Source organism: Python bivittatus, unplaced genomic scaffold, assembly GCF_059951505.1.
Source record: "Python bivittatus isolate LINGU-HERP-01145 unplaced genomic scaffold, Pbiv_v1 ctg000580_np1212, whole genome shotgun sequence".
Lineage (NCBI taxonomy): Eukaryota > Metazoa > Chordata > Lepidosauria > Squamata > Pythonidae > Python > Python bivittatus.
This window is the reverse complement of record NW_028277087.1, coordinates 2,627,634-2,653,009: the sequence shown is the minus strand read 5'-3', so window position 1 is coordinate 2,653,009 and position 25,376 is coordinate 2,627,634. Positions and strand designations below refer to the sequence as shown.

Below are 25,376 nucleotides of genomic sequence, written 5' to 3'. Positions count from 1 at the left end.
TCGCCAAAGTGTTCAGGCAGTCTCTTCTAAAGAGAGCAAATATGCTACAGCTTGTAATCTCAACTTGTTCAAACAAGTCATGGTTTTCAGGTGTTAACCAGACTCTCTCAGTAGGGATACAATGATGAACTGGAATTGGGCAACTTTATTATTAGATTTATATCTTGCCTTTATTTTGTACAAGCCAAGGGGGCGTACATAATGCTCCCACCTTCTATTTTCCCCACAAAAACAACCATGTGAAGTGGTCTGGGCTGAGGGAGAGGGACTGGTCCAAAACTAGCTTTCTAGTCTTAAGTGGGGACTAGAACTCCTGGTCTCCTGGTTTCTAGCCTAGCACCTCAGCCATTACACCAAAGTGGCTGCCTGAAGATTCTCTCCATCCTCTCTTATACCATGCAGAATCAAGGCAGGGTTATTTTAAGTCTCTTTCTTAGTTACTGCAGGTAGTCCTTGCTTAACAACCACAACAGGGACTGGAAAATTCATCGTTAAGCAGGGCGGTCGTTAAGCAAAACATCATGTGACCCCACCTGATTTTATGACATTTTTTGTGGTGGTTGTTAAGTAAATCATGCAGTTCCTCATTGATTTTGCTTGCTGGAAGCCAGCTGGAAAGGTCACAAATAGCGATCATGTGACCCTGGGGTTGCTGCAGCTGTCGTAAGTGCGAGCTGGTTGCCAAGTGCCTGGATTATGATCATGTGACTGTGGGGTACTGCAACAGTCGTAAGTGTGAGGACTGGTTGTAAGTAGCTTTTTAGCACAGTCGTAAAGTAGCTTTGAACAGTCGCTAAATGAATGGTTGTTAAATGAAGACTACCTGTACTTTCCTAGAGCTGAGATCTATTTATTATTTTATTTATATCCCGCCTTTATTTTTCATCAATTCCAGGCAGTGCACATCCCTAAAGCTCCCACCTCCTATTTCCCCCCCAATAACCACCCCATGAAGTGGGTTGGACTGAGAGAGAGAAAGGGGCTGGCCCAAAGTCCCCCAGCTGGCTTCTGTCTCAAAGGGAGGACTAGAATTCCCAGTCTCCTGGTTTCTAGTCCAGCACTTTCACCACTACACCAAACTGGCCCTCAAAGATGGATATGGTTGCTTCTGATCCTCTTAGGCCATGCCCAATAAAGTGCAAGAAAATGTGAGGGGGGTTGGGTTTGTGCCCCTCATACTGTTTTTCAGATTTATACCTGAATGCCACCTTTATTGTTCTTTGACAAGTCATCGCCTGGTGCTCTTTTGCCCCGAGACCAAAGTGATGAACTTTGACTTATGATGTATGTCGGATACAGCTTCAGCTGTTGTTTTGACTTGTTTGTAGGCCTCTCAACCTTAAAGAAGAAAAGAACGACAAAAACGAAGACTCCAAAACATTGGAAGAGAAAGACAGCGGAGACGAAAAGAAGGATAAAGAGACAGAAGAGCAGAAAAGTGGGTCATCTGAACGTTCGCGATCTGTTAAATCAGGTAATTAAAGCTTTAGGGGGGTATGGTTTCGGGGCTGGTGGCGGGCTGATTCCTTCACGTGAATGTGTTCTTTTGTATTTGAAATCTGCGTCTGCCTGACAGGCACTTCTGAAGAACTAAAGGGTCTCCTATGGCAGTGTTTCCCAACCTTGGCAACTTGAAGATGTGTGGACTTCAGCTCCCAGAATTCCCCAGCCAGTGAGTCCACAAGTGCTGGCTGGGGAATTCCGGGAGCTGAAGTCCACACATCTTAAAGTTGTCAAGGTTGAGAAACACTGTCCCATGGTGTCGTTTTGTGCCACTCTAGGAAGCCGAGGAGCCGAACGGACAGTTGTTATGGATAAATCCAAAGGGGAGCCAGTGATTAGCGTGAAAACCACATCCACATCAAAAGAGCGGGTAAGTCTCTGGTTTTACTTCTGGTCTGTGAAACAAGACAAGATGTAAAGGCTAGGGAGAAGGACCACATCCATTATTCTTCTGGCTCCACTGAGTTAAACCTTCCTAGCTGATGAAAATTGGGTCGAGAGATTGCCTTTTCAGGCATCATCCATTATAATTGTGCTTTTCAAGCCAGGGTAGGGAAAGCCCACCAAAACACCAGTTCTCTTTGCTTCATATTATAGGAGCCCACCACAATCTGAAGGTCACCCCATCTAAACTGGGCTGCTCATTTTTAGCATGGAGGCTGGGGGGGTGAGGGAGCCTGGAGGCTGCAGTCGTAGGCCCTAAGTTGTCCACCTTCATGAATGATGGGAGCACCACCACAGATGGGCTTCTGACTTCACCCAGTAGAACTGGGGCGGTCTGTGGCTCCCTCTGTGAGTGCTAAAAGGGACTGAGCCTGCAATGCCTGGGCGTTGAAGGCACTGGGAGGCCCGATCCCCAGGCTCCCTGCATGTGGTGGGAAAGTGGGAGCCAGCTTGGTTTCTGAATATGAAAATGCATACATCGCCCGTCTTCCCACCTTCTTTCTGCCTCACTTCAGAGCACTAAAAGCCATGACCGCAAGTCCGAGAGCAAGGAGAAACAAGACATCCTGTCTTTCGATAAAATCAAAGAGCAGCGTGAGCGAGAGCGGCAGAGGCAACGAGAGCGAGAGATCCGGGAGACAGAACGGAGGAGGTGGGTTCGCATCACCTCCTTAGCACGTCCCTACCCCGAACGCTGTTCTTTCAAAAATCGTAAACCACTGAGATTGGTGCAATTTCCGTTCTTGGCATTCCCAACGGTTGCCATTCTATCTTTCTTTTCTTCTTTTTTTTAAATTTTAGCATGAGTAGTTTCCGTGATTAAAGTTTTTGCGCTCGGTTGCTTTGATTCACAAGGTCTTTGGAGGCATCTTGCTTCCCCCTTCCTTCTTTTGCTCTCGCTTTTAAAGCCTGGTTTAGGTTGCTAAAAGCATGCAAGTGACTTTCCTATAGAATCACTTTTCTTTCTCTACCAATGATCTTGGAAAGAAACTCTCATAATCCACTGGGGCAGTTCACGCAGCAGTGTTTCTCAACCTCGGCAACTTTAAGAGGTGTGGACTCCAACTCCCAGAATTCCCCAGCCAGCATGGCTGGCTGGGGAATTCTGGGAGTTGAAGTCCACACCTCTTAAAGCTGCCGAGGTTGGGAAGCACTCCTCTACAGAATTGCATTATCTTTTTTATTTTCCTTATCTGTTTAATTAGTAGTAATCGCTCCTCTTTTCTCTTGGATGGTCCATAGATTAAAATAGTCTTTTTTTCCCCTCCAATCCTTTTGGACGTCTTGGACTCCAACTCTTATCGTTCTTTATTACCTGATCTGGCCTCTCATTTTCTCTTTCTTTAGGACAGCTACTTTTTTCTGTCTTTATTTTTATTTCTTTTTCTGAGTCTGCCCCCTTTCTTCTTGCCTGTGCTGTCTCCTACCTGTGGGTTCCTGTTCAGAGTAAACATGTATGTGAACACTCAGAAAGAGGTGCTGTCAGGCTATTGTTATTGTTCAGAGAGTTGACTGTTTTGAAGGCCAAGGCAGTTATTCCCAACTGGGTGTCTTTGAGGTAGATGGGGATTACGATTTGGGGAGCCGTGGTCCAGGATAATGGGAGGGTGCCTGCTTGGGGAAGTCTGCAGTGAAGAACTAGGCAGAGGCAACCATGGTGGGGGTGTATTTGTGTATGCATGTGTGTTTGGGGGAGGCAAATGACAAACACGTTGCGATGCAAGTTCCATCCCCATTTATATCCATTGTGATGTTGCATACGTGTACAAAATGGGCAGAGCTTGTGTCGCAGTGCTAATTTTGTCCTTACGAAAGCATTGCATCCTATGGACGCCTCTGCTTGTAGACCCTGAGGTAAAGGCCTATACCAATGGGCGTATGTCTCGGTCACTTTGAAGAGAGTTTGGGGATGTGGAGTTACCGTCATGGCAAATTATGAATTGTTCCTTTCAACATTAGAACTGGGGAAGTTATAAATGCCCAGTTGCGAGAACACGTACAGTATATGCTTTTTATTAAAATACCAGAATAGTTGTGCTGGATCATGCCAAAATCCCATCTGATCCAGCGCCTTGTGCCGACACCCACAAATAGGATCCAAGTCCAGTGGTACTTCCCTGTTCTCAAGTAATTGATGTGATACTTATATATAGCCCTAATGGCTATTGATGAGAGCCAGTTTGGAGTAGCGGTTAAAAGCACCAGGCTAGAAACCGAGACTCGGGGAGTTCTAGTCCCACCTTAGGCGCGAAGCCAGCTGGGTGACCTTGGGCCAGTCTCTCTCTCTCTCTCAGCCCTAGGAAGGAGGCCAGGGCAAGCCACTTCTGAAACTGTTGCCTAAGAAAACTGCATGGACTTCTATACAATTGCCAAGAATCAAGATTGACTCAAAGGCGCACACATACAGACACACAAACACAAAAGGCTACTTGATTCCATTCGAGAGATGTGGAACCATGTGGGTGACCATCCTGAAAGCAGTTTCCCAGAAGCTGTCAAGTTCTGTGGTCAGGTCCAGCCAGAGAGAGAGATGTTCACATGTGTGCAGTTCTCTTAAAACTAAAATGTGGCTCCCAAACCACACTAAAAATTGTCCCAGCACAGTTTGGGAAAGGGTAAAAAATAGGTGTGTGAAGCCCCCAGCAGGCTTGACATAATTTTCAGTGTTCTGAGCCAGGATGAGAACAACCAACCTGTTTGAAACCACTCATCTGCCTGGCGGTTGGTCAGTTTAGCTGTCAGTGATCCCCTCCATTTCTTTCGAAGGCAGGCTTTGAGGACTTGCTCCCAGAGCCCTTTACAGACAGTATGCTGAGGTAGCCGTTCATGGCTTGATTCAAATCCATGGGGAGAGTAAGTCGTTGATGAAAGAGCCCCCTTGTGTTGGTTGTATAGGACTGGACTGGTTTTTAAAAACCCTCTTGTTTTTCCCCCGCATCCATTCGGATGCTCCAGAGCTGAGCTGAGCTGTTCTCCCTTTCTTTGAAACACTCCTGCATTTGGCCAACAGCCAAAGATTATTATCCTGGAATGACTTTGTGCTCTGTTGACATTATCTATTATGCAGCTGTCACTTTCCTCCGCAACTCTGCTATCTGTTTGGGCTTAATGGAGGATTATTCAGTTTCTGAGTGAAATCTCCTGCACGTTTCTCCATTGCTGCCTCATTGTTCCAAGTAGATATTTTAAAGGGCTCTTTATTATGTAGGAGCACGGTGCATTTTTCCACTTAATGGATTGTGCATCAGCTGGCTGGTGGAGCTCTTTCTCCTGATTAAATGTTGTCAGAGCATCTTTTTCTGTGACAAGTAATTATTATATTGGAGAAACCTCTCCCTCTCTTTCCCCCATCCCCCCTTCATTACCTGCACATTCCCGTCTGTATCTGCCACAATCATTTCCACACTCCCCTGGTGAGTTTTCCCCATCAGGCTGGCAAGTTCCATGTGCTTGGTGGGCCTTGTTTGGCCCTGACACAAGTACCAGCATATGGAGTTTGCCTAATTTATTTTACTATAACTTCCATTGACTTGACTCAAGGAAAAAGGCTAATTGAGAGAGCGGGCATGGAGCCAGTTGTGAAATGGCAGTTGTGGGCGGGTGGAGAATGAATTACCCTGCTGCATTTCGAGAGCTGCACTGGAAGGATGTCGACGTACCAGCACGTCTTGAGTTACTGCCATTCAGGGATTTTAGCTGAAAACTCCCAAACTAACAAATGGAGTTGCAGGAAAGTGAGCAACGAAGGCATCAATTGGGCAAGTGAAGAATACAGAGCCAGAGAGAGGGGTACAAATCAGTTCAACTATCCCCCGGAGCTACAGTTTTGCTGTTCTTCACGGGTTGAAAGCTGGAAAGGCTTGCTCGTTGATCACAGACCAATACTGTAGGTCTTACACTGACTTTGTGCTGCTGGGGAAGGTCAGTTAAAAGCGAGTCTGCTAATACTTCAGGAAGGCTGGTCTGTTATTGAAGATCATGAAATAAATTCCAATCAGCTTTGAACAGGATCCAGAGGCTCTCCTGGATCACCCTTCCAGCAAGGGGTGGGGGACAGGCAGGGAGTTACAGTCCTGCAAACGCTGCCAAGCAGTTCCCAGCATCTCTCGCCTTTGGTCATCCTAGCTGGAGCTGCTGGGAGATGTAAATCAGCAGCGTCTGGTCTGAAGTCCCAGAGGTGGCCACAGTTGGCCTGAGGGAGGGTGTAGAACTGTCTTTGGTCATTTATGGCTGCAGTTTTGTGCATCAGTCTTCAACTTGGTGCCTTCCCAAGCCCATCGCATTACAATCTCGCTCTCTCCTGCTCCTTGCCCTGCTGCCAGAGGGCTGGGAGGAGCTGTGAAAATAAGAGATTAGTTCAGTTTGCACAATTATAGCAGCAAGATGCGCATTATTTGGGCAATCTTAATTTTTTTTCAGCACGGGTATGCACTGGGATAGATGCTAAGGTGCATAATTGCCCCCATTTCCCCAGATCCTTTCCAATAGTTGCCACTGAGGAAAATTATTAACCGCATGGGGGAAGGATCACATCAAATATTAATATTTAAGTATGAAAATGTCCTTAATCCTGATAAGTTGGAGCAGACGGAGAGTGACCACTGAGTTGAGATTGTGGCAAGAAAAGAATTAAAACAGAGCAAACCTGTTTTCCCTAGGTTGGACTGCACTTCTTTTAAATGGTGTGTCTGAAGCGTTTGCCTTAAGAGTACAAAATAGAAATAAAAATAATTCTATAATACAGCAGGATAGACCAGTAAAAGTAAATGTAAGGTTACTGTCAGTCGATATAATTTTTTATACAAGCAGAGCTAATTAAAATTAATGCTTTAAAAGTTACTGAAGCTAGATACAATTTAGATTCACATTTCTTTTCTCCTTATTTCCTGTTAAAAGGAAACTTTTTCCTTTGTAATAAAGTACTAAATTACAACAGAGCTATGTGAAAAAGTAGTACTGTCCATACCATTAAACAAAATTAAATCTAAACAACCGCAACATAAATGCTTCTTAACATTATATCTAGCTAATTGCTTTTTAGTAAGTCTTGAATTTCTCCATGATCAGATGCAGGCTCTATAAACAAATGTCAATTTCATACTTTTAATTGGAAAAAAATAGTGCTTTGTGTCTTTACTTGTCTTCACTCCCATGGCCTTGCCTGGCTCCAGACTCAGAGCAACATCTCATGATGCAGAAGGCCTCTGTGAGTTGTTGTCCTTCCAAATTGTTCATCAGCACCTCACATTCTAGCCATTGCTAGAATTTGGATTCTTAAAAACAATCTGGGGTTCGGCTCATATTTCTTTAAAGCAAGAGATTCTGGCCTGTTGAATTTCGACAGGCTCTGTTCTTCAGTACACCCGGTTCTTCTTTGGACCTGCCTTAAAGCATGAATTTTGTTCAGGCTCCCCTCTCGAACTGGTCAACTCAATCCAGATCTTAGCAGACCCTATTCTCGTCCCATGTTCCTTGTTTTCAGTAACAAAAAGTGACTGGAGTAACAAAATTTGTTTAATTAATTCAACTATTTCAAATCATGTCTTTCAATCATGTCTATTTCAATTTTTTTTGTCTTGGCCCTGCCTACTCTTTTTGGAGTACCGTCCCCAGCATGTCACTCAAGGCCAACTGTGGATCTTAACCTGAGAAAATGTGGGTATTCCACTACTAGCCAACTGCAGAGGAGGGCGTACTCCAAGGTGGTATCCTCCAGAGAGGATGGACCAGTTCCCATCATCCCCAGTCCAGATATCTGAAGGGCAACAACTTAGGGAAGGCTGATACTTCGAGTCTATTGCCAAGATTCAGCCTTGCGATCTTCCCCATGGAAACCGCCTCTCCTTTATGTGTGTGAACCCAGGGAACGGGAGCGGAGGGAGCGGGACCAGCACACCCAGGCAGCCCACGAGTGGGATGAAAGGCAGAGGCTGCAGCGGGAGCGGGAGCGGCTGCACTTCCAGAGGCAACGGCTGGAGCGGGAGCGGATGGAGCGGGAACGGCTGGAGCGGGAGCGGATGCGCATTGAGCAGGAGCGGCGGAAGGAGCAGGAGCGCATCCATCGGGAGCGGGAGGAGTTGCGGCGGCAACAGGAGCAGCTGCGCTATGAGCAGGAGCGCCGTTCAGCCTTGCGGAGGCCCTACAACGATGGCCGGTGAGAGAGTCGGCTTTTAAGGCAGGAGTGCCAACGTGGCGCCCAGCTGTTCTTTACATTTAAGCCAAACTCAGAGCCTCCATGGCGACCTGTCTGTTTTGAGAGCCTTCCGTCCCTCTCTTCACAATGTCCTTGCTGACATTTTGTTCCCTGCTCTTTCTGGTCAGATCCTGCATCTGCTGGCCCTAGCATTACGTCCCCGCTGGACTACTGCCCATGTGCTCACAGCACTAAGCCAGGATTATGAATCACGTGGTTGTTAAATTGCAGTTGACTGGATTGGCACATCTTGCTAAGCCAAGAATCATAGTTGTAAGCCTCAGTGGCTGGTTCCCGTATGACAAATAATTAGCCATATAATTCCATTTAAGTGTAGCATATGAGCCCAGTCAGTATGTTCCTTCCTTCTCTAGGGAGCAATTAGTCTGTAAGTATAAGTATACATAGAGTCTATATTTCTCTAGCCTGTAAGTAACATAGACCCATTTCTCTTAACCAAACAGGACAGTATTTGAAGAGAGAATATTGTTTGGCCTGATTTGGGGTACAGGGTATATCTGGATATTGGAGGAATTCTCAGGGGTCTATTAAATGGTTCTCAACAAAGGAATGTGGGTTTTGTGGGCGAAATAGGAAGGATGTAATAGAGCGCTCTGAGAACGCTCTCCCTACAGTACTGGAGAATAAAACAGCTTTTTGCTCACGGGTGATCTATTCCTGCTATGAGGTGAATTTTCTTTTCTTCTTTTCTTTTGTCAGAACAAGGCTTAAATTTAGAGCAAAACCAAACCAACCATTACAGATCAAACCCCAAGCTGTGGGAGGGTTCCTTTTCCTGTTCCCTCAGGATGGCCGGCTTTTGCCCAAGCCAGTCCAATTTTGGGCGTTTTTTTCTGCAAGTCGTCAAGTGACGTGGTGATTAGATTTGGCTAAGTGGATAAGATGTGTACGGGTGTCGCACAGCATGCGGCATTTTAGGAGGGGAGAGAGGGAAGTTCTGGGAGTTGAAGTCCACACATCTTAAAGCGGCCAAGGTCGAGAAACACTGCCCTAGAGGATTTGTGATCTTGGCGGCGAAGGGCAGCTTTTGACTGGGGAGAAGAATGAAAAAGGATTATATACTCTTTAGCTGTGTTTCAGTGAAATTCTAAGCACGAGGGGTGCAAAAGCAAGTGGAACAGCTTGAACTACAGGGTGATGATTGGTGTATTTCCAGCAGTAGTGTTCTGGAATTAAAAGGGGAGGCAGCTTAGTGCGAGCAAATTGGACGGTGCTGTATACAGGCTTCCTGAGTTTGAGCTATCTGCCAGTGGTACAGACTGCCACATGAAAGGGCGACTTCTCCTTTGTTGGAAGTCTTCAAAAAGAAGATGGCTGGTCAGTGAACAGGGCATCAGACTAGGTGACCTCTAAGTTACCTTCCAACTCTGTGATCCTGTGGCTTCTGTTCTCTCTTGGCTTTGATCACCCACAAGAAGAGTTCAGCCCGCCTTGCCCAGCCTAAGTGCCCTTAGACGTGCTGCCTCTTGGAATGTGACAATCACTGGGCATTTTGAGAACTGGGGCAGCTGAGCGAATTTAACATGGATTAAAAAGCTTGCTGGGCCATACAAACCAGCCCTCTTGGCTTACCATGCCTGTGGCTTCTGAGCCCAGAATAATTAGAATTATGACTTGACAGGAGAGTGCAATTAGCCATTTCCGCCACTGGGAAAAGCTAAGTGGAGTGAATGAACTCTGTGCAGTTTGTTCAGGTAAATCAGGGAACATCTGGAATTCTGGCTTGTTTTTGTATCTAACAGTGGGCAGTCTTTTTTCCCCATCCTTTCCCAGTCAAGGAGCATTTTTAGCATTCTGGCCAAATTTCCGTTCCAAGGATTCTTTGGGGGAAAGGTGTTAATAGTACAAAGCCATGAGAGTGTATAATGCATGCCCTAGCGATTCGCAACCTTCTTTTTAGCAGAAGGCAATTAGATATCTCTAGGTGGTGTCCTTAAAAACAGCGTCCCATCTTCCAGGCTTATAGAACTTGCAATTAAATCATTTAAACCACAGAGAAAGAAATCACCATAAGACAAAAATGGCCATTAAATGAAACAGAAAGAAAAGGAAAGACCTGAATTAACTTTAAAAACCTGAGGGCAATAAAGAAGCACCTGTCCACTGCTGAAACAGTAATGCAGGTCTGTCTGGAACCAGAGTGCTGAAAACCTATTGAATCTGGGCTCTTTGCAGGCGTGATGATGCCTACTGGCCGGAACCGAAGCGGATGGCCACAGATGACCGATACCACTCGGACTTTAGCCGGCAAGATCGCTTCCACAGCTTTGATCACAGAGATCGTGGCCGATACCAAGACCCTCTAATGGACAGGTAGCCATGCAGTTCCTTCTAGCTCAGGTGTCTCAGACACAAATTAAACTTGGGACAAGTTCATTAGCCTGAGGGCAGAACCCTGAAGCCCTTTCATGCATGGGTACTAAATCCTTGTGATTAAAAAAAAAATGAAGACATTGAAGAGCACCAAGGTGAACATACATTTATTAAGCCATCATCTTATCACGATCATCCTCTTTCTCGTGAAAGTCATTTCACATTGGCTTCTTAGATGTCAGCATTTTGCATTAACCTGAACCCTAAAATTTGGTTTTATTACAGGGCTGATATGCAATCATTTTTCAGGTTCGGTGCCTACCAAGTATTGCTGCAGGCCAGAAAAAATTATTTGGAGGGCAATATGTGGGCTACGGGCTGCAAGTTATTTCATTCAGCTTGTTTATTGCTGAGACTGTAGACATTTTTAACATGCAGCTGTTTAGCGTGCTGGCTAGGGAATTCTGGGAGCTGAAGTCCTCACATCTTAAAGTTGCCAAGTTTGCAAAACGTGGGTGTAGTGGTTAAAGGCACCGGACTAGAAACCAGGAGGATGTGAGTTCTGGTCCTGCCTTAGGCTAGCCCCTCTCTCTCAGCCCTGGGAAGGGGGAGGCAAGAGAAAACCACTCCTAAAAATCCTTCCAAGAAAACTGTCTAGGCAGTTGCCAGAGATCAAGACTGAGTCGAAAAATAGGGATGTCTTTAATGATGAACCTGGATTCTTGCTTAGAAAGAAGTTACTCTTTTGATGAAATTTAAGCCTTTTTATAAGGCTTAACCAGGGATACTTTCTCTCTTTCTTTTTTTTCCTTTCCTGCCCGGTGTGCCTCTTCCCCCCAACCCATGCCCATTCTATTTTGTTCCCTCTTTTCTCTTCCCCTTGCCTTCTTTTCTCAGTGTGTCTGCCCATTTCCATCCTGGTTTCCCCCCCCCCCCTTCATCTTTGCTGTTAGCATGAGATGAAGGGATGAGAAATTGTGCAGGTGCATCTGGACGTGTGCTTGTAATTCTCTGTGTGAGAGAGAATGCTTGGTATATGTTGATGGCGGAACAATTAATTTTATAAGTGGGATACCTTATTTTGTAAGAAATCAATTTTAATCAATAATTTAATCAATTCATTCTTTTGGTCTTGGCACTGCCCCTTTTTGGGATGTGGTTTTTGGCAGTATATATACAGATTTACATACTTGCAGACAAAAATTTGACATAGGCCCTTTTATTGGGGAGGGGGAAATCACTAGGATTGTTTCAATCGGTGTTGTGATCTTTCATTGACAAGATAGAAAATTAAGGCATTCTGCAGGATTTTTATCTGTGTTTATAAAGATATCTGTTTATGCTTTCTCTGTGGAGGGTGGGGGGTAGAATCATCTTAAATTCAGAATTATTTTAGTTTCCGATAAATATATGCGTTGCGGATCATTTCTTTTTCCCCTCCTAGGAGAGAAAGTTCAAGAATAGTGCCGGACCGAGATGGACAGGTACGCTTGGCTTGATCTGTGGTGTTCTTGTTGTTAAAAATTCCTTTCTCTTGCTGGAAAATTGCCCACATTTTAGAATTTAGGATTTGAGATTCTAAGGGGGCATGTCTGAGGTTGAAGGCGGACTACAGGATGTCGCCTGAACCATGTTTGTGGTGTGACCCCCCACGCCCATCGAGGGGAGGAAGGGGTAGCAGGGACCGCACAGTCACTCATAGCTTGCCATTTGGGCAATCCAGATTTTTTTTCCTTAGATGCTGCTCTCCTGAGTGGTCTTTTTCACACACTTGCACACCACTGACATGGGAATGCAAATTAGCCATTAAAAATTGGACCGTGAAATTAGATACTTCCTCATCCAAAATAAGGTTTTGTTTAATACAGACACTTGCTTTCTGCAGCGATTAAACTCAAAGTGGATTTGTTACAGATGTAAGGGGTGGCAGGGTCATAATTTATTCCCAACCTGTGCAGCCCCAGAGTTTTTTGCTGGAGCTGGCTTCCACATTCAGCTGCTTGGATGGCCCGAGGGTGCCCAGAAGACAGAGCTGGCCCCTGAAACCTTAATATAACTGTCCTTTGTTTCTTAGATGCGAACATTTTGCAGCGAGAAGCTTCCTACCTGATTTTGGCCTTCTCTTTCAGCACTATCCTGATGAGCGGCACGGAGGCCCCGATCGCCATTCCCGGGATGGCTGGGTGGGTTACGGGTCAGAGAGGAGGCTGAGCAAAGGACGAGGTTTACCACCCCAATCCCGGTGAGTTTATTTAAAGGGGGAGAGGCTCCTTTGCCGCAGCAGCTGTCAGGTTCAGCCCAAAGAACTCCGAGAGACAATGCAAATACAGTTCCATTGCGTTTATTAGCTACAACCTCCAGACAGAAAATCTCTCCAGACTGAACCCAGGTTCCCAAGCCAGCCAGCCACCACACCGTGAATTCCTTAGGGAGGTGCCAGCCTCATCTTCTTGAACTTCCCACGCTCCTGCTGGGGGCTAAGAACACGCTTATCTCTCTGAGCCTGGCCTTCATAAGTCCATTCCATCACATCAGCCATGCTTTCGGGAGAAAGAAGGAGGGGGACATGCACACCAGGTTTGGGCCTGGTATCCTTGATGGGGCGTCGGATCTCTCGATACGGTTTGCTGGGGTGGAGACTTGACTGTTCAGGAGATAAGAGGAGCTGGGATGGCCAGCCAGAAGATCAACACAAATTCATGAATTCAAACATTGGGAATTAGGGCAGGGGGAATGGGGAAGTTCCCTTCAGCACGGTTGGGCTGAAAGATTGGTACCCTCCCCAGCCAATGTCTGTGACATCCAGAAATCCATTGTTAGAGGGTCCCTACTGTAGGATTTCCAGTTCGAAAGGAAGAAGGAAAAAATGCAAGACCCGATGATTGCACGTAAGTTCAAGGAGAAGAGGAGGTCCGAGTTACTGCCTGATGCAACGTTTGCTGCCGGCGCTGTAGCCTTAGGACCACTTGGGGCAGTTCTGGTTCTCTTTGCAGCCTTGGCCGCACTATGATGTCCACTGTTAGGAAGTTGGTCTGTTTAGATCTGATTCTCTGGGAATTCCCATAATTCTCCCTTGAGAATTCATGAAGACCACTGCAGCCCATTCCATACATTTCATTGCTTGCTTGGTTTACGAAAAGGCACTTCTGTCCTGAAGGGGTTCCCCCCCACCTATTTGTCTCTTATCCTCTATAACCCTCCACATGCGTTCCAAATTGTGAATCGACTGAGAATAGCTTCCAGTTTCATTACTGAAGCAATTTTTTTGCAAGAAAAGGAGACAGCATTTGGTTAAGAAATGTCTCATTCTTTCCTCTTGTTGCTGTTTGTTAGTCAAAATCAGCCTTCCCTAACCTAGCATCTTCTAGATCAGTGTTTCCCTAACATGGCAACTTAAAGATGTGTTGACTTCAACTCCCAGAATTCCTCAGCCAGTGAAGTCCACAAATGTTGGCTGGGGAATTCTGGGAGTTAAAGTCCACATATCTTTAAGTTGCCATGGTGGGGAAACCCTGAACTAGATGTATCAGGTCTTTAGGTGGGCTGGTTGGGAATTCTGGAAGTCATCATCCCAACACCCTCTAAAGGGCACCTAGATATGGAGATGCTGCAAGATTTGTTCTAAAGCAAGACTTAATCAGCATTTCCTAGTTCTTTCTTGGCAGACCCGAGCTCTGTTGATCCATAATTTTAATCAGGGTTTGTGGAATAATTCAACGCTTGGCTGAATTTGCCCATTGCACCAAGCCATAAACATGTTTCAAGCCCACCATGGCTGAGTTTATTGATTAATCAAATTTGTATGCCATTCGATTCCTTTTGTTAATATAATTTTTATTGAGCGCTTTAATAATAGTAAGAAAAAGTACAAACTGAAGTGGAATGAGAAGGAAAAAAGAGAAAGGGAGAAATAAAAGAAAAAGGTAAAAGTGCAAAAAAGAAAAAGTAAGAGGAAATTAAAGTAGAAAAAAAAGAAGAGTAGAAAAAAGATATAAAAAAAAGATATAAAGAAGTGGCTTCCGATCTTCACAGCAATTATAAGTACAATTATATTTTCACATCTCTCTCTAAGGTTACACTATGACTCTCTTCTTTCTATAATCTGTCCTGTTTAATCATCAAAACCATAAACCACACGTTCATTTTTTTCTTTCTTATGCAAAAAGTCCATAAGGGGTTTCCAGTCACTGACAAATGTAGATCCTGTCTTTTCTCTGATCGAATAAGTCAATTTGGCCATCTCGGCAAGTTCTGGCATCTTCACCAACCATTCCTCCATTGTAGGTATTGCCAAATCTTTCCATCTTTGTGCATACAATAATCTCACTGCAGTTGTGTGTAAAAACAGTGTTCCGTGGCTCTTTTCTAACTGTTTATCCATCTGTCCCAGGAGGAAAAGTTCTGGTTTTGATTCAGTATTAATCTTTAAAATCCTCTGAATCACTGTATGTATTTGAGCCCAAAATTTTCTAGCTTTTTTACACGTCCGCCAAGCATGATCAAATGTCCCTGCTTGTTGTTCACATTTCCAGCATAAATTTGAAGTATCTTTATACATTCTAGATAATTTTTCTGGTGTCATATACCAACGGAACATTATTTTATAAAAAAATTTTTTACGATTATAACCTAATGTAAATTTCAATCCTTTCAACCACATATTTCCCCATTGTTCCATCCGTATATCACAACCAAAGTTTTTAGCCCATTTTATCATGCATTCTTTGACCTGTTCTTCTTCTGTTTCAAATTCCAACAAAGGTTTATGCATCTTAGCAATTACATGTTCATCATTTGCACACAATTCCATTTCAAATTCAGCCTTACATTGTTCAATACCATACATTCTTTTATCTACTTTAAATCTTTCTAATAACTAAGAAACCATTGACAACTATGTCCCTCTGCCATCAGTCATTCTCTTGATTTTATTTTATATTCCCCTTGGTAAAATTCTAGGATCTGTGTATGCCCCTCAGTTCCTAACAACTCTGGGCAGCACACAAATAAAAAAGAAAATACACAACAACTAAAAAAAAATAGTTTAAAACAACAACAGTAACGACAATGATAATTTAAATGGGTGTTTGCCCACACATTTAAGCCCAAATCTGTCAAACAAAATGACAGCTTAGTGCAGTGTGTGAACTTAGTTACATGGGGTGAAGTTGCCCAGACCCCCATACTGTGTTGGTTGTACTGATGGGGAAACATCCTCTTTTCTCATCCTTGAAAACTACTGAGAGTTTTCCCAAGAGAGAAGAGAGCTGATTTTCCCCCCCCCACTCCAGGGAAGGGCGACACTGGGGAGATCACAGCCGGAAGCTCGAGGGGCATCAAGACCGCTCCTGGCCGGGGAGCGCAGATGGAGAGATGATGGGACGGGAACATGAACGATGGCAAGGTAAGAGCCCGGCTTTGTTCCTAGACAGAGCGGGGCAGTTCTCAATTCTGCAGTGCCGCCTTTCTCTGCCTGAGATGAAAGCACGTGGCCTGTTCTCAGTTAGGCCGCCTCCTGTGTCCTCCGTGAGGCAGCGAGAGGCCAAGCCAGATCTTTGGGTCAGACGTCACAGGTGGAGCCCCCAAGATTTTGGGGTGCCCAGGAAAGCAGTGGAGCCTCTGCATGTGACTTGCCACATTCACAACTTGAAATCCTGATGGTTTTACAAGAGTTCTTCAGGAATGATGGCTGGATGTGTATGCCATCATGAAATAAGTAACTCCCCCTTCCCTGCTCACTTTCGGCTTTTTAGGTGGTGAGCGGAGTGCTCCTGGCCCATCCGGGCCTGGCCACGTAATGAACAGAGGAGAGATATCGGGGTGAGTATTAGTAAAGGACTCCTCTGTGTCCATTCCCCAAGAAGTCAGCTTGGTGGAGCAAAGCTCATCTCTTCATGCAGCCAGATAAAGTTTGATTTTTTTTCCATGCAGAAGAATAAGCAAGGTGTATCCCCCCCTCCAAAAAAACCACCCATATGTTTTGCGACAAAGTTGTGGTCCCTCTTAATGGAGTCACTACAGTGATAGATTTCTTGCCCTAACTGACCGCCAAGGTCCCTCCCAAACCTTACTTGCTAGGATTCTCTGAAATGCAAACTAATAGCTCATGAATTTGATTATTGGGCACCCTGAATATTAACCCTAGGAGACCCTTTCCACTTTGGGGTAGAAAGATTTTTCCATCCGGTAACTGCCCACCATTGAACTTTGATGACCTGGCTTTCATTTACCCTGCTATGGGCCTTTATATTCCATACTGAGGAGGCTAAAATAATGTTATTTTTTTAAAGTGGAAAGACGGGATGATGGTTAACCCAGAATTTTGGATGATGAGGTCCCTGGATGAGATAAAAGCACTATTAAGTGGGACAAAGATTCACATTTCAGTCTGGTGGTTCGCTGTGATGCAAGTTTGCTTAAGAAATATGTCAAAATTCACACTGAAACGAGTTGTTTTTAAATTGTCCCATTTTCGTTGTAACTTGAAATTACTTTTAAATGCTTTGTGGTTTTAATCTCAGCAAATGTGCCAATCCAACTATCTGTCTCGGGCACAAGTAGGCTCCCTAATGTGCTCCAAACGTTCTGAAGTTAGCTGAGGGATGTGCAATTAGGGACGTGCAAAATACATCAGTCCAAGGATGGCATATTCCTGTCTCGCCCAATGCACCGGGGGACATGGGTAGTTCTCTGGAAGTGGATCTTCTGACACAGGAAGAGGTTTGTAGTGTTCAGGACCGGATCTTCCCTCGAAAGCAAGCATTTTGAGTGCAGACCATACCCTGAATGCTGAGAACTGCTTCATGTAGATTTATCTCCAGGAAATTATCTCTGGATGGTTGGATTGGCGGATTCTGGAAGCAAAACGGAAGATTTGGGGGAGCCCTGACATGTTCTGCCCCTGGAAGGGTGACTTTTGTACATAATCTGTCCGAAAGGTCTGGGGGACCCTAGGTAGCCTTCTGCTAATCTAAGGGAACGCGAGATATTGCAGGACTGAAGCAGTTATGCATTGCCCTTTGTTCACAGGCGTGGAGAGTTTGCCCAGGGCGGACCGCAGGACCCAGCAGTGCAAGGAGCCGACATGCAAGGCGGCTTTGCAAGCCAGGAGAGAACGAACCGGCCGAGTGACCCCCGTTTTGCTCGCCGTTATTGAAGACTTTGCTTCTTGACAAAACGTGGCAACTCTGTGGAATTTTGCTCCCCTGGTTATCGCCTTGAACTGTTGTCACTGAAACAGAAGCTCACCGCAGTAGCTTGCAGATGACGTGAACTCAATTGTGTTACGTGTGTGTGCGTGTGTGCGCGTGTGTGTATGTTTTCCCCCCTTGCTCTGGGTATGTTCTTATCTGGACACCACTCAGCTGTTTTGGAGGAAACATTCCATTTTCCACAAATAATAAATCTGTACTGTATTGAGCTAGTGGGGAAATCCTTGGTGCAGGTTGGGTGAGCTGGTGAACGACGATCTGGAGCGTTTGCCGTCCGTGTTCCCTGCGGGAAGGATGAATAGTGAGTGTGGCTAGCCTTCAGTCTTGCCTTAGCATGGCTGAGCAGGCGTAAGCGTTAGTGGGGGGCACAGTAACCAGAGCGAAAGATAGAGATTCTAGTTCAGAGGGGGGAGGGCACAAGCAAAGGGCATGATCAGTTTTCTGGGGGAATGGACGTCCTTTAAGATCAGGAGGGCCTGCATTCCTTGGAAGATCTGAACGGCCCCCGTCCTGCTGGGGTTTCGAAGGGACCTGGCTGTTTCCCCAGGCCTTCGGTGGGGATGACTGAAGCCTCCTTTTTATCAGGTGGTTTTCTTTTGTTCCACCCCGTTTGTTATTTTGCCATCTCTATCCTTTTTCGTTCCCTCTTGTTGTTACTGCCATGTCTTCCATGTTTTAAATCATTTGTAAACCGCCCAGAGTCGCTGGGAGTTGGGAGGCATATCTATAACAAGAACAACAACGGCTAAGAGCAGGAAAGTTAAAGAAAGAGACAGAGGAGCTAATTCCGGTTGCACAAACCAAGCCTTAAGAACAAATGCATACAAAGCCAGAATCGAGAAGACAGCAACAGACAGCAAATGCCGCCTCTGCAAAGAAGCTGAAAAAAACGGTGGCTAGGGAATTCTGGGAGTTGAAACCCACACCTTTTAAAGTTACCAAGTTTGAAAAACACTGGCCTAGACTCTGCCATTTTTATAAGTTCTGCGACCCTCAGTTCCGTCCATCCTGCCCATCCACACGGATCCTTCAACCTGGGTCCAGCTTAGGCTAGGTTCTCACAGCTTGCAAATTTGGCTCTGGAATCCCACCGATCACCTCCAGCTCCAGTTATTTGGCCTTTCCAGGGAGGGAGCATCTTTGCACGGAGGAGAGAATGAAGATACCTTCGAGATTCACTATCTTGGAGTTTCATTAATGTTCTTTTTCAGTTTAAAAAGCAGAATCGGAAGTCTCGCCCGCTCCCAAGAGAAGCACCTGCTTCCAGCGATGCCCTCACTCGAAGGGTGCCTCTGAGCTCCCTAAGGACCCATTGGAAATAGTAGAAACTAGAGAGGGTGGCAGGGAGGAACTTCACCTATTTGAATGGGTGTGTTTCTGCAATGGTAGAAAGGTAGAAGGTCCTTCAGAGGTCATCTAGTCCAACCCCTGTTTGATGCTTGGTCTCTACGATCAGGCAGAGTAGACATGCCCCAGGTCTCATCCATGAAAAGGGTCCCATCCATTAAGCCAGTGTTGTCCAAACCTGGCCACTTTAAGATGAGTGGACTTCAACTCCCAGTGGACTTCAACTCCCAACTCCATGGCTGGCTGGGGAATTCTGGGAGTTGAAGTCCACTCATCTTAAAGTGGCCAAGTTTGGACAACACTGCATTAAGCTGTAGAGATGGGACTAGGAAGCGTCCTTGTCAGTCACAGCTTCTGCCCCTTGGAACGCTGGTCGTGGCTGCCATCTTGGCTTTTTTGACCTCCCTATGGACCCCCTGCCCCAAGATCTCTCTCCCTCCCCCCTCAAGCCATGCTCAAAAAAGCTCTGAACCCCTGATTCTTCCCCCAGGCCCTCAATTAGAGTATTTGCCGCATCCTCGTGTGTTGGATTGTCTTTTCATGGTAGTGCTTTTTTGAAAAATGTGCAGTTGTTTTTACTCTGTGTGGCCCAGAGTCGTCGTAGAGTTAGTCAGCCTTACAAATGTCTTCAGCAAAGCAGGAAATACACGAACTTAAAACTTGAAAGATACCCCGGGAGCATCAAGACCCGGCGCTTGGTCTGCCTAGAAATCAGCTCAGGGTCTCTGGCTGATGGTTGTCCAGCCTCTGTTTGAAGGTGTCCAGTGAAGAGCCAACAGCTCTTCCCGGGAGCTTTTTCTAACATCCCCTCCCAGTATCCTAAATCCCTTATTCCTCGTCCTGTGCTCCAGATGGAGGAAGACTAAACCTCCCCGTTTTCTTCCATCTCTCTTCCTATGACTTAATTTCCTGATCCTCCTCCGTGTCCTCCTCTGCTCCTGTTTCCCAGACTCTTTCTTCAAATCTGGTGCCAGACCTGGACTGAGGTGGGATCTAGCCAATTCAGAAAAAAATATTACTTCTTCCTAGCTTGGAAACCTCCCTGCTATAGGAGCCATGGCGTTCCTTACTCATAATTAGCTTTATGATCAATTAGAGTTCCAAACTCCTTTTCACATGAATTGGTGCCAAATTTATTCTCTACCCTAGGCCCATGGATTTCATTTCTTAAGTGAAATTCTTGCTTTATCTCTCAGTTCTGTGGTTTTCAGTCCATTTCTAACCTTTAAATACATTTCCTCTCAAAATCTGCATGTATGTTTGACCGCATGTTAGTAATTAGGGCTACCATCTCTCTCTCTCTCTCTCTCTCTCTCTCTCTCTGTTTTCTGACCACCTCTTCCTTAATAGCTAGTTGTGCATCGGGTGGATACAATGTGATTTCTTAGGTAACAGCTCTTACCTGTTGAATTTGCTCAGGATAGATGAGTGTAATTTCCCCTTTTTGGTTGGGAATAACCTAATTTCTTCGCTGGGGAGAGAACACACTTGTGATTTAATCTATTTCAATATGGGAGAAAAACAGGACGAGCAGAATGGAGTACCGGGGCGCAGCTGGGTGGAAAAACGAAAGGGAAGATACTCTGTATTGCAGCCTCCTGAGGTAGTTTAAATTTGGGTTATATTGCAAAATCTTGAAATGGATTCAAGAGAGGGAGGAGATCGAAGGAGAAGAAGGGAGGGGAGATCCTCATGGAGAAAATCTATGTGGTCGCTAAAAGTCAACAACTTGATGGCATATAATGTTTATTTGTATGTTTTGTGTTGTATCCTGGAGTAAGAAAACACCCCAATTCTAACACCTCTGCAAGGGCAATACCTTTATTAAAACCAACCAAACCAAAATGTCCTAAAAGACGCTAGCAAGTGTTTCCATTCTCCAAAACTTAACGTCAGGCAAGATTTCATGGAAAGCCATTTTTTCCAAGGCCCTATTTCTACTCTACAGAGATTATTTTTTAACTCTGGAGAATTAGGACTCGAAGATTGTGAATCGATAGACCTCCCCTGCCCTCTTTTAAAAAATTAGTACGGAACAAGCTACCGTAAATGGCAAAATAGCACAATATACAACAGTTGAGGAAGATGGGAGTCTCGGCTTGCAAACCTGATGGATTGATTGGGGATCCGGCCACCAACGATGCTGTCAAAATTAAGCCCAAGCTTTCCTGGGGTAGCTGGTGGTTGAATCTGGACTTTTTGCATCCAGAATAGACGCCTTGCCATTGAGCAGTGGGTTTCTCCTCCTTATAACAGACAATGCTCCTATTTTCGGTTGCAAAATGCAGAGTTTACCACGCCGGCTCTCAATGAGATCGGATGACCTCATCTCTGCTTCTGGACGTCTCCCATTGGTTGGCTTCTTACCCCTGCAGTGTTTGAGCCAGCCACCAGATGGCAGTAGGAATTAACCAATGTCGCCTCTTCTCTTTCTGAATCAACGCCGATTTCTTTCCTTTTCTTCTTTTCTTTCTTTTTTCTTTCTTTTGGCAATGTATAGAATAATTTATTTTCTCCACCTCCAGTGAATTCGCAAGCTAAGCTAATTCGTCTACTGCAGAAACCGTCCCCCTTCAAGAGAGCTTTTCATTTCTTCTTTTTTTTTTTTTAAAAAAGGTCAGGATGAAGGATGTCAAGTATTACATAAATTCCATAATTCTTTCCTTTGGTCACAGAAGAAGTAAAATCGGTTTTCCCCAAATCTTTTTCTTTCTTATATCGAACGTTTATAGCTTGCGACTCCTTTTAGAGCTTTTAAAGCACTTCATGCATGTTGATCTCACAATAACCCTGCGAGGTAGGACGCTATTCTGTTCCCCATATATACAGCTTCCTGCTTCACGGTCAGAGGAATGGAGAAAAATGCATGCAATAGTTTTGGGTTGATTTTCCTAATAACCCACCACTGCTTCTCTACAATGACGTTTCTAGTTCAGGTTTGGCTAAATCCTGAACTAAATCAGTTGATTTAGACCAGTGTTTTTCAAGCTTGGTGGCTTTAAGATGTGCGGACTTCAACTCCCAGAATTCCCCACCCAGCATGGCTGGCTGGGGAATTCTGGGAGTTGAAGTCCGCACGTCTTAAAGTGGCCAAGTTTGAAAACTCCAAAGTTGTGTGAATCTACACTTGAAGCCTTCCAAAGCTTTGTTAGCAATATGGCGATCCAGAGGATCACACAGACACGGGCTGGTTCACACGACACGTTTGGCAGCAACGTCCCCAAGGGGCTCAATCGGGTCAACCTGGTAAAAACAACGTCCTGCCCGCGCCCTGCCCCTTGCGCACACAGCAGAACATCCTGTTGATCTGCAAATGCCTGCGTGTTTAGCCCAGCCAATTACAAACCGGTTGGCTGCACTGGTGTAACATCTGGGGCTTGATTCGTTTGGGTTTTCTGCAGTTGAACGCAACGTGTGCATCGGTACCTTCTAGGAAATTCAGGGCTCAGTGGATCGAATGACCCCTTTGAATGGCTCTTTTTCCCTAGCTGTGCCTGTACATCTGCAAATATTGGCGTATTTCTCCCCAATTCGGTGTTTAAAAAAGGATAGAAAGCCACTGACTTTAATCTGGGTTCACACCCTGGGATTCTAATCACACTGAGGCTCTGTTCATCCACGCTACTGAGTCAATTCCTGTTGGAGGGTCACACACTGACCCGACAGCCTACATTCTCACAACATGCTTGGCTACAAAAATCGAACCGCGGTTAACGATCATCCAGTCCGGCATGGTGCGCTGGGGCTCTCCCCAATGTGGTTAACCAGCGCGGCAGAACAGAACCAGAGTGATTTTTTAATTCCCTTAGGAAAAAAAGTATTTTATCACAGTCCTTCGGGGAAATGATTATGATGCAATTCATACCTGGACGCTGTTCTTGGCTAATTCTCTCGGGGAGCAGCAGGACTGTTAAAATAAGGACTGCATGTATTACAGGCTCGTTTAGAAAATGTATTTTCAAGCCTCTTTACTTTCCCCATCTTTGCTGAATCCCATCCCTTATGCATCTGAATCTTCAAGTGAACAAACAGAGGCTGAATCGTCCCCTGTCAAGGATGGTGTTGTGCAGGATTTCTCAACCGTGGCAACTTTCAGAGGTGTGGACTTCAACTCCCAGAATTCCCCAGCCAGCAGGCTGGCTGGGGAATTCTGGGAGTTGGAGTCCACACCTCTGAAAGTTGCCTAGTGTGAAAAACACTGGTGTGGTGAACCCTGCAGCGTGCAGAGGGTTGGACTTGATGACCCCAGATCCCCTCCCATCCTAAGATTCTAGGATAAAATTCTCCCAACACTATATCACACTGTATGAAACTCAGTGTCCTTCTCGGAAATAACGTTATTGTTTTCACTGAAAAAGAATCTTAAGCTCCTATTTTAGATTGCTCCCCTGCCCCATTTCGTTTCCAGAAACATGAGGACTAGAATCTTACATGACTTAGGATAAGAATGGCAGTGGGAACAGCTACTTTGCAGAAGGAAGGGACCATGTTCAGCCCTGCTGGCATTTTTAGGATGACTGGCAAAACCCCTCCATCTGGACATTGCTTAAGCTACTTCTTACATTACCACAATATTTCAAGGGCTTGTTGTTTTAATCCTTCCTATTTTTTTCCCCCCATGCTGTATTTCATTTAAACCCCCCTGTGAATCCATTTGGATGGAAAGTCGCCACAGCATTATCTAGATCTGTGTTTCTCAACCTGGGCGATTTTAAGATGTGTGGACTTCAGCTCCCAGAATTCCCCAGCCAGCATCCATGGACTTCAGCTCCCAGAATTCCATGCCGGCTGGGGAATTCTGGGAGTTGAAGTCCACACATCTTAAAGTCGCCCAGGCTGAGAAGCATGGATCTAGATAAACTGCAGAAAAAGAAAAGGAACTACAGGCCATCTCCATATACTGACTCCCCTTGATTGTTTTTAACCTGTTTTTAAAGTCCAGTTTTGTATTTATGGGGAGGGGGGTCTGTTTCATTCTGGGATTCGGTGGTTTTCCAGCTCTTTTTCTTTTTTTCTTTTTAACACGGCCGTGTTCGGAAAGGCTGTCGAAAGACGCTCGAAAGCTGCAGTCCTAAATCTATTAAGCAGGAGCAAGCTTTGGCGTAAACACGTTCAGCCCAGCACGGGAAGGAACGGAGCAAATGGAGTTTGCAGATACCCTGTTTTGGTTCCCATCAATAGGTATCTCTGAGTGTGCCTGCAGAGAAGAAGGGGGGGGGCTGCTTGTTTGTTTATCTCCCATATTTCTAAACAACCTTTCCGATCCGTCGTCTTGCCAAACAGGGGATCACAGTACCGGCAAACACACAATAGCATCTTTAAACCTGTTCTTTGTTGCCATCGAATAAGTACTGCCTGCAGACAGCTGAAAAGGGGCCAGCGGCTGGAAAATGTCACTGGAAAATCAAGAACTGCCTGAGCCCCCCCGAAGCGCCAGGAAAGCAGAGGGAGGCGGCTGCTGTAAACCGAAAAAGACGTCGCCGCTCTCTGGGTGCCGAAGGGGTGGAGCCTGTGAGTCTGGGAGGAGGGGCTTGCCCGCTAGCGGGAGGGGCCTGGCAGATTCTAAAGGCGGAGCTTGGCAGTAGACACCAGGATGCTGAGATGAAGGTGGTTGGTCCAGCGTGCTACTTACTTCAAGCAGAGATTGGGGGGCAGCACGAAACAAGTTGCTGTTTGCTTCTTCAGAGGTTTTGGTCCGCGAGGCAAGATCCTAGTCCTCATTCTTTCGGAGGGCGGCTGAATGAAAAGAGAAACCAGGAAGCTGTTGTGTATCCGCTCAGAGCCGTTGGCTTCTGAAGGAGAAAAATGCGGATTCTGTAGTCAGAACAGGACGATCAGCCCTCACCTGGGTCCCCTTAAAAATGCAATAAAAATGCCCGTTCAGCCATAAAACACACCAAAAGCGAAAAAAATGCTCATAATACCAAGAAGGAGACTTGAAAGTGAGAAAAGCTATGGGGAGCAAGGCCGAGGCCTCCCTTCCTGTGGCATTTATTTACTTATTTATTTAACTTATTTATTTATTTACTTATTTATTTATTTATTTAAATTTGTATGCTGCCCATCTCCCCCAACGGGTGACTCTGGGCGGCTTGCAATTAAAACCCAAAACCCGTGAGCAATTAAAAGTAATACCATATAAATAATTAAAATGAATCAATCCGTTCAAAGTCGGACTGTAATACCAACCCTATGCATAGGGCTTCCCACCTTACGGACAATAGTTCTGGGCAGTGCAGAAACGCAGCAGTAAAAACAGCAAAAAGGAACAATAAAACCACTATTAAAATTTAAAAAAGCACCTCCCTGTGATCCCCAAACAGACACTCCTCCATACATTGACA

At 45.3% G+C, this 25,376-nt stretch overlaps 1 protein-coding gene across 2 annotated transcripts in view; it reads left to right on the top strand.

The window, feature by feature from the left end:
* Positions 1–18,485, top strand: part of LOC103065677 (scaffold attachment factor B2) — a 36,760-nt gene extending 18,275 nt beyond the window's left edge. For both annotated transcript variants that reach the window (XM_088149351.1, XM_088149350.1), the window contains 10 exons: positions 1,329–1,474; positions 1,782–1,873; positions 2,463–2,599; positions 7,811–8,101; positions 10,337–10,474; positions 11,919–11,958; positions 12,604–12,716; positions 15,766–15,878; positions 16,228–16,294; positions 17,504–18,485. In XM_088149351.1, the coding sequence (XP_088005477.1) occupies positions 1,329–1,474; positions 1,782–1,873; positions 2,463–2,599; positions 7,811–8,101; positions 10,337–10,474; positions 11,919–11,958; positions 12,604–12,716; positions 15,766–15,878; positions 16,228–16,294; positions 17,504–17,630 (1,264 nt within the window). In that variant the 3' untranslated portion in view covers positions 17,631–18,485. The remainder of the gene's footprint in view (positions 1–1,328; positions 1,475–1,781; positions 1,874–2,462; positions 2,600–7,810; positions 8,102–10,336; positions 10,475–11,918; positions 11,959–12,603; positions 12,717–15,765; positions 15,879–16,227; positions 16,295–17,503) is intronic.
* Positions 18,486–25,376: the final 6,891 nt, after the last annotated feature.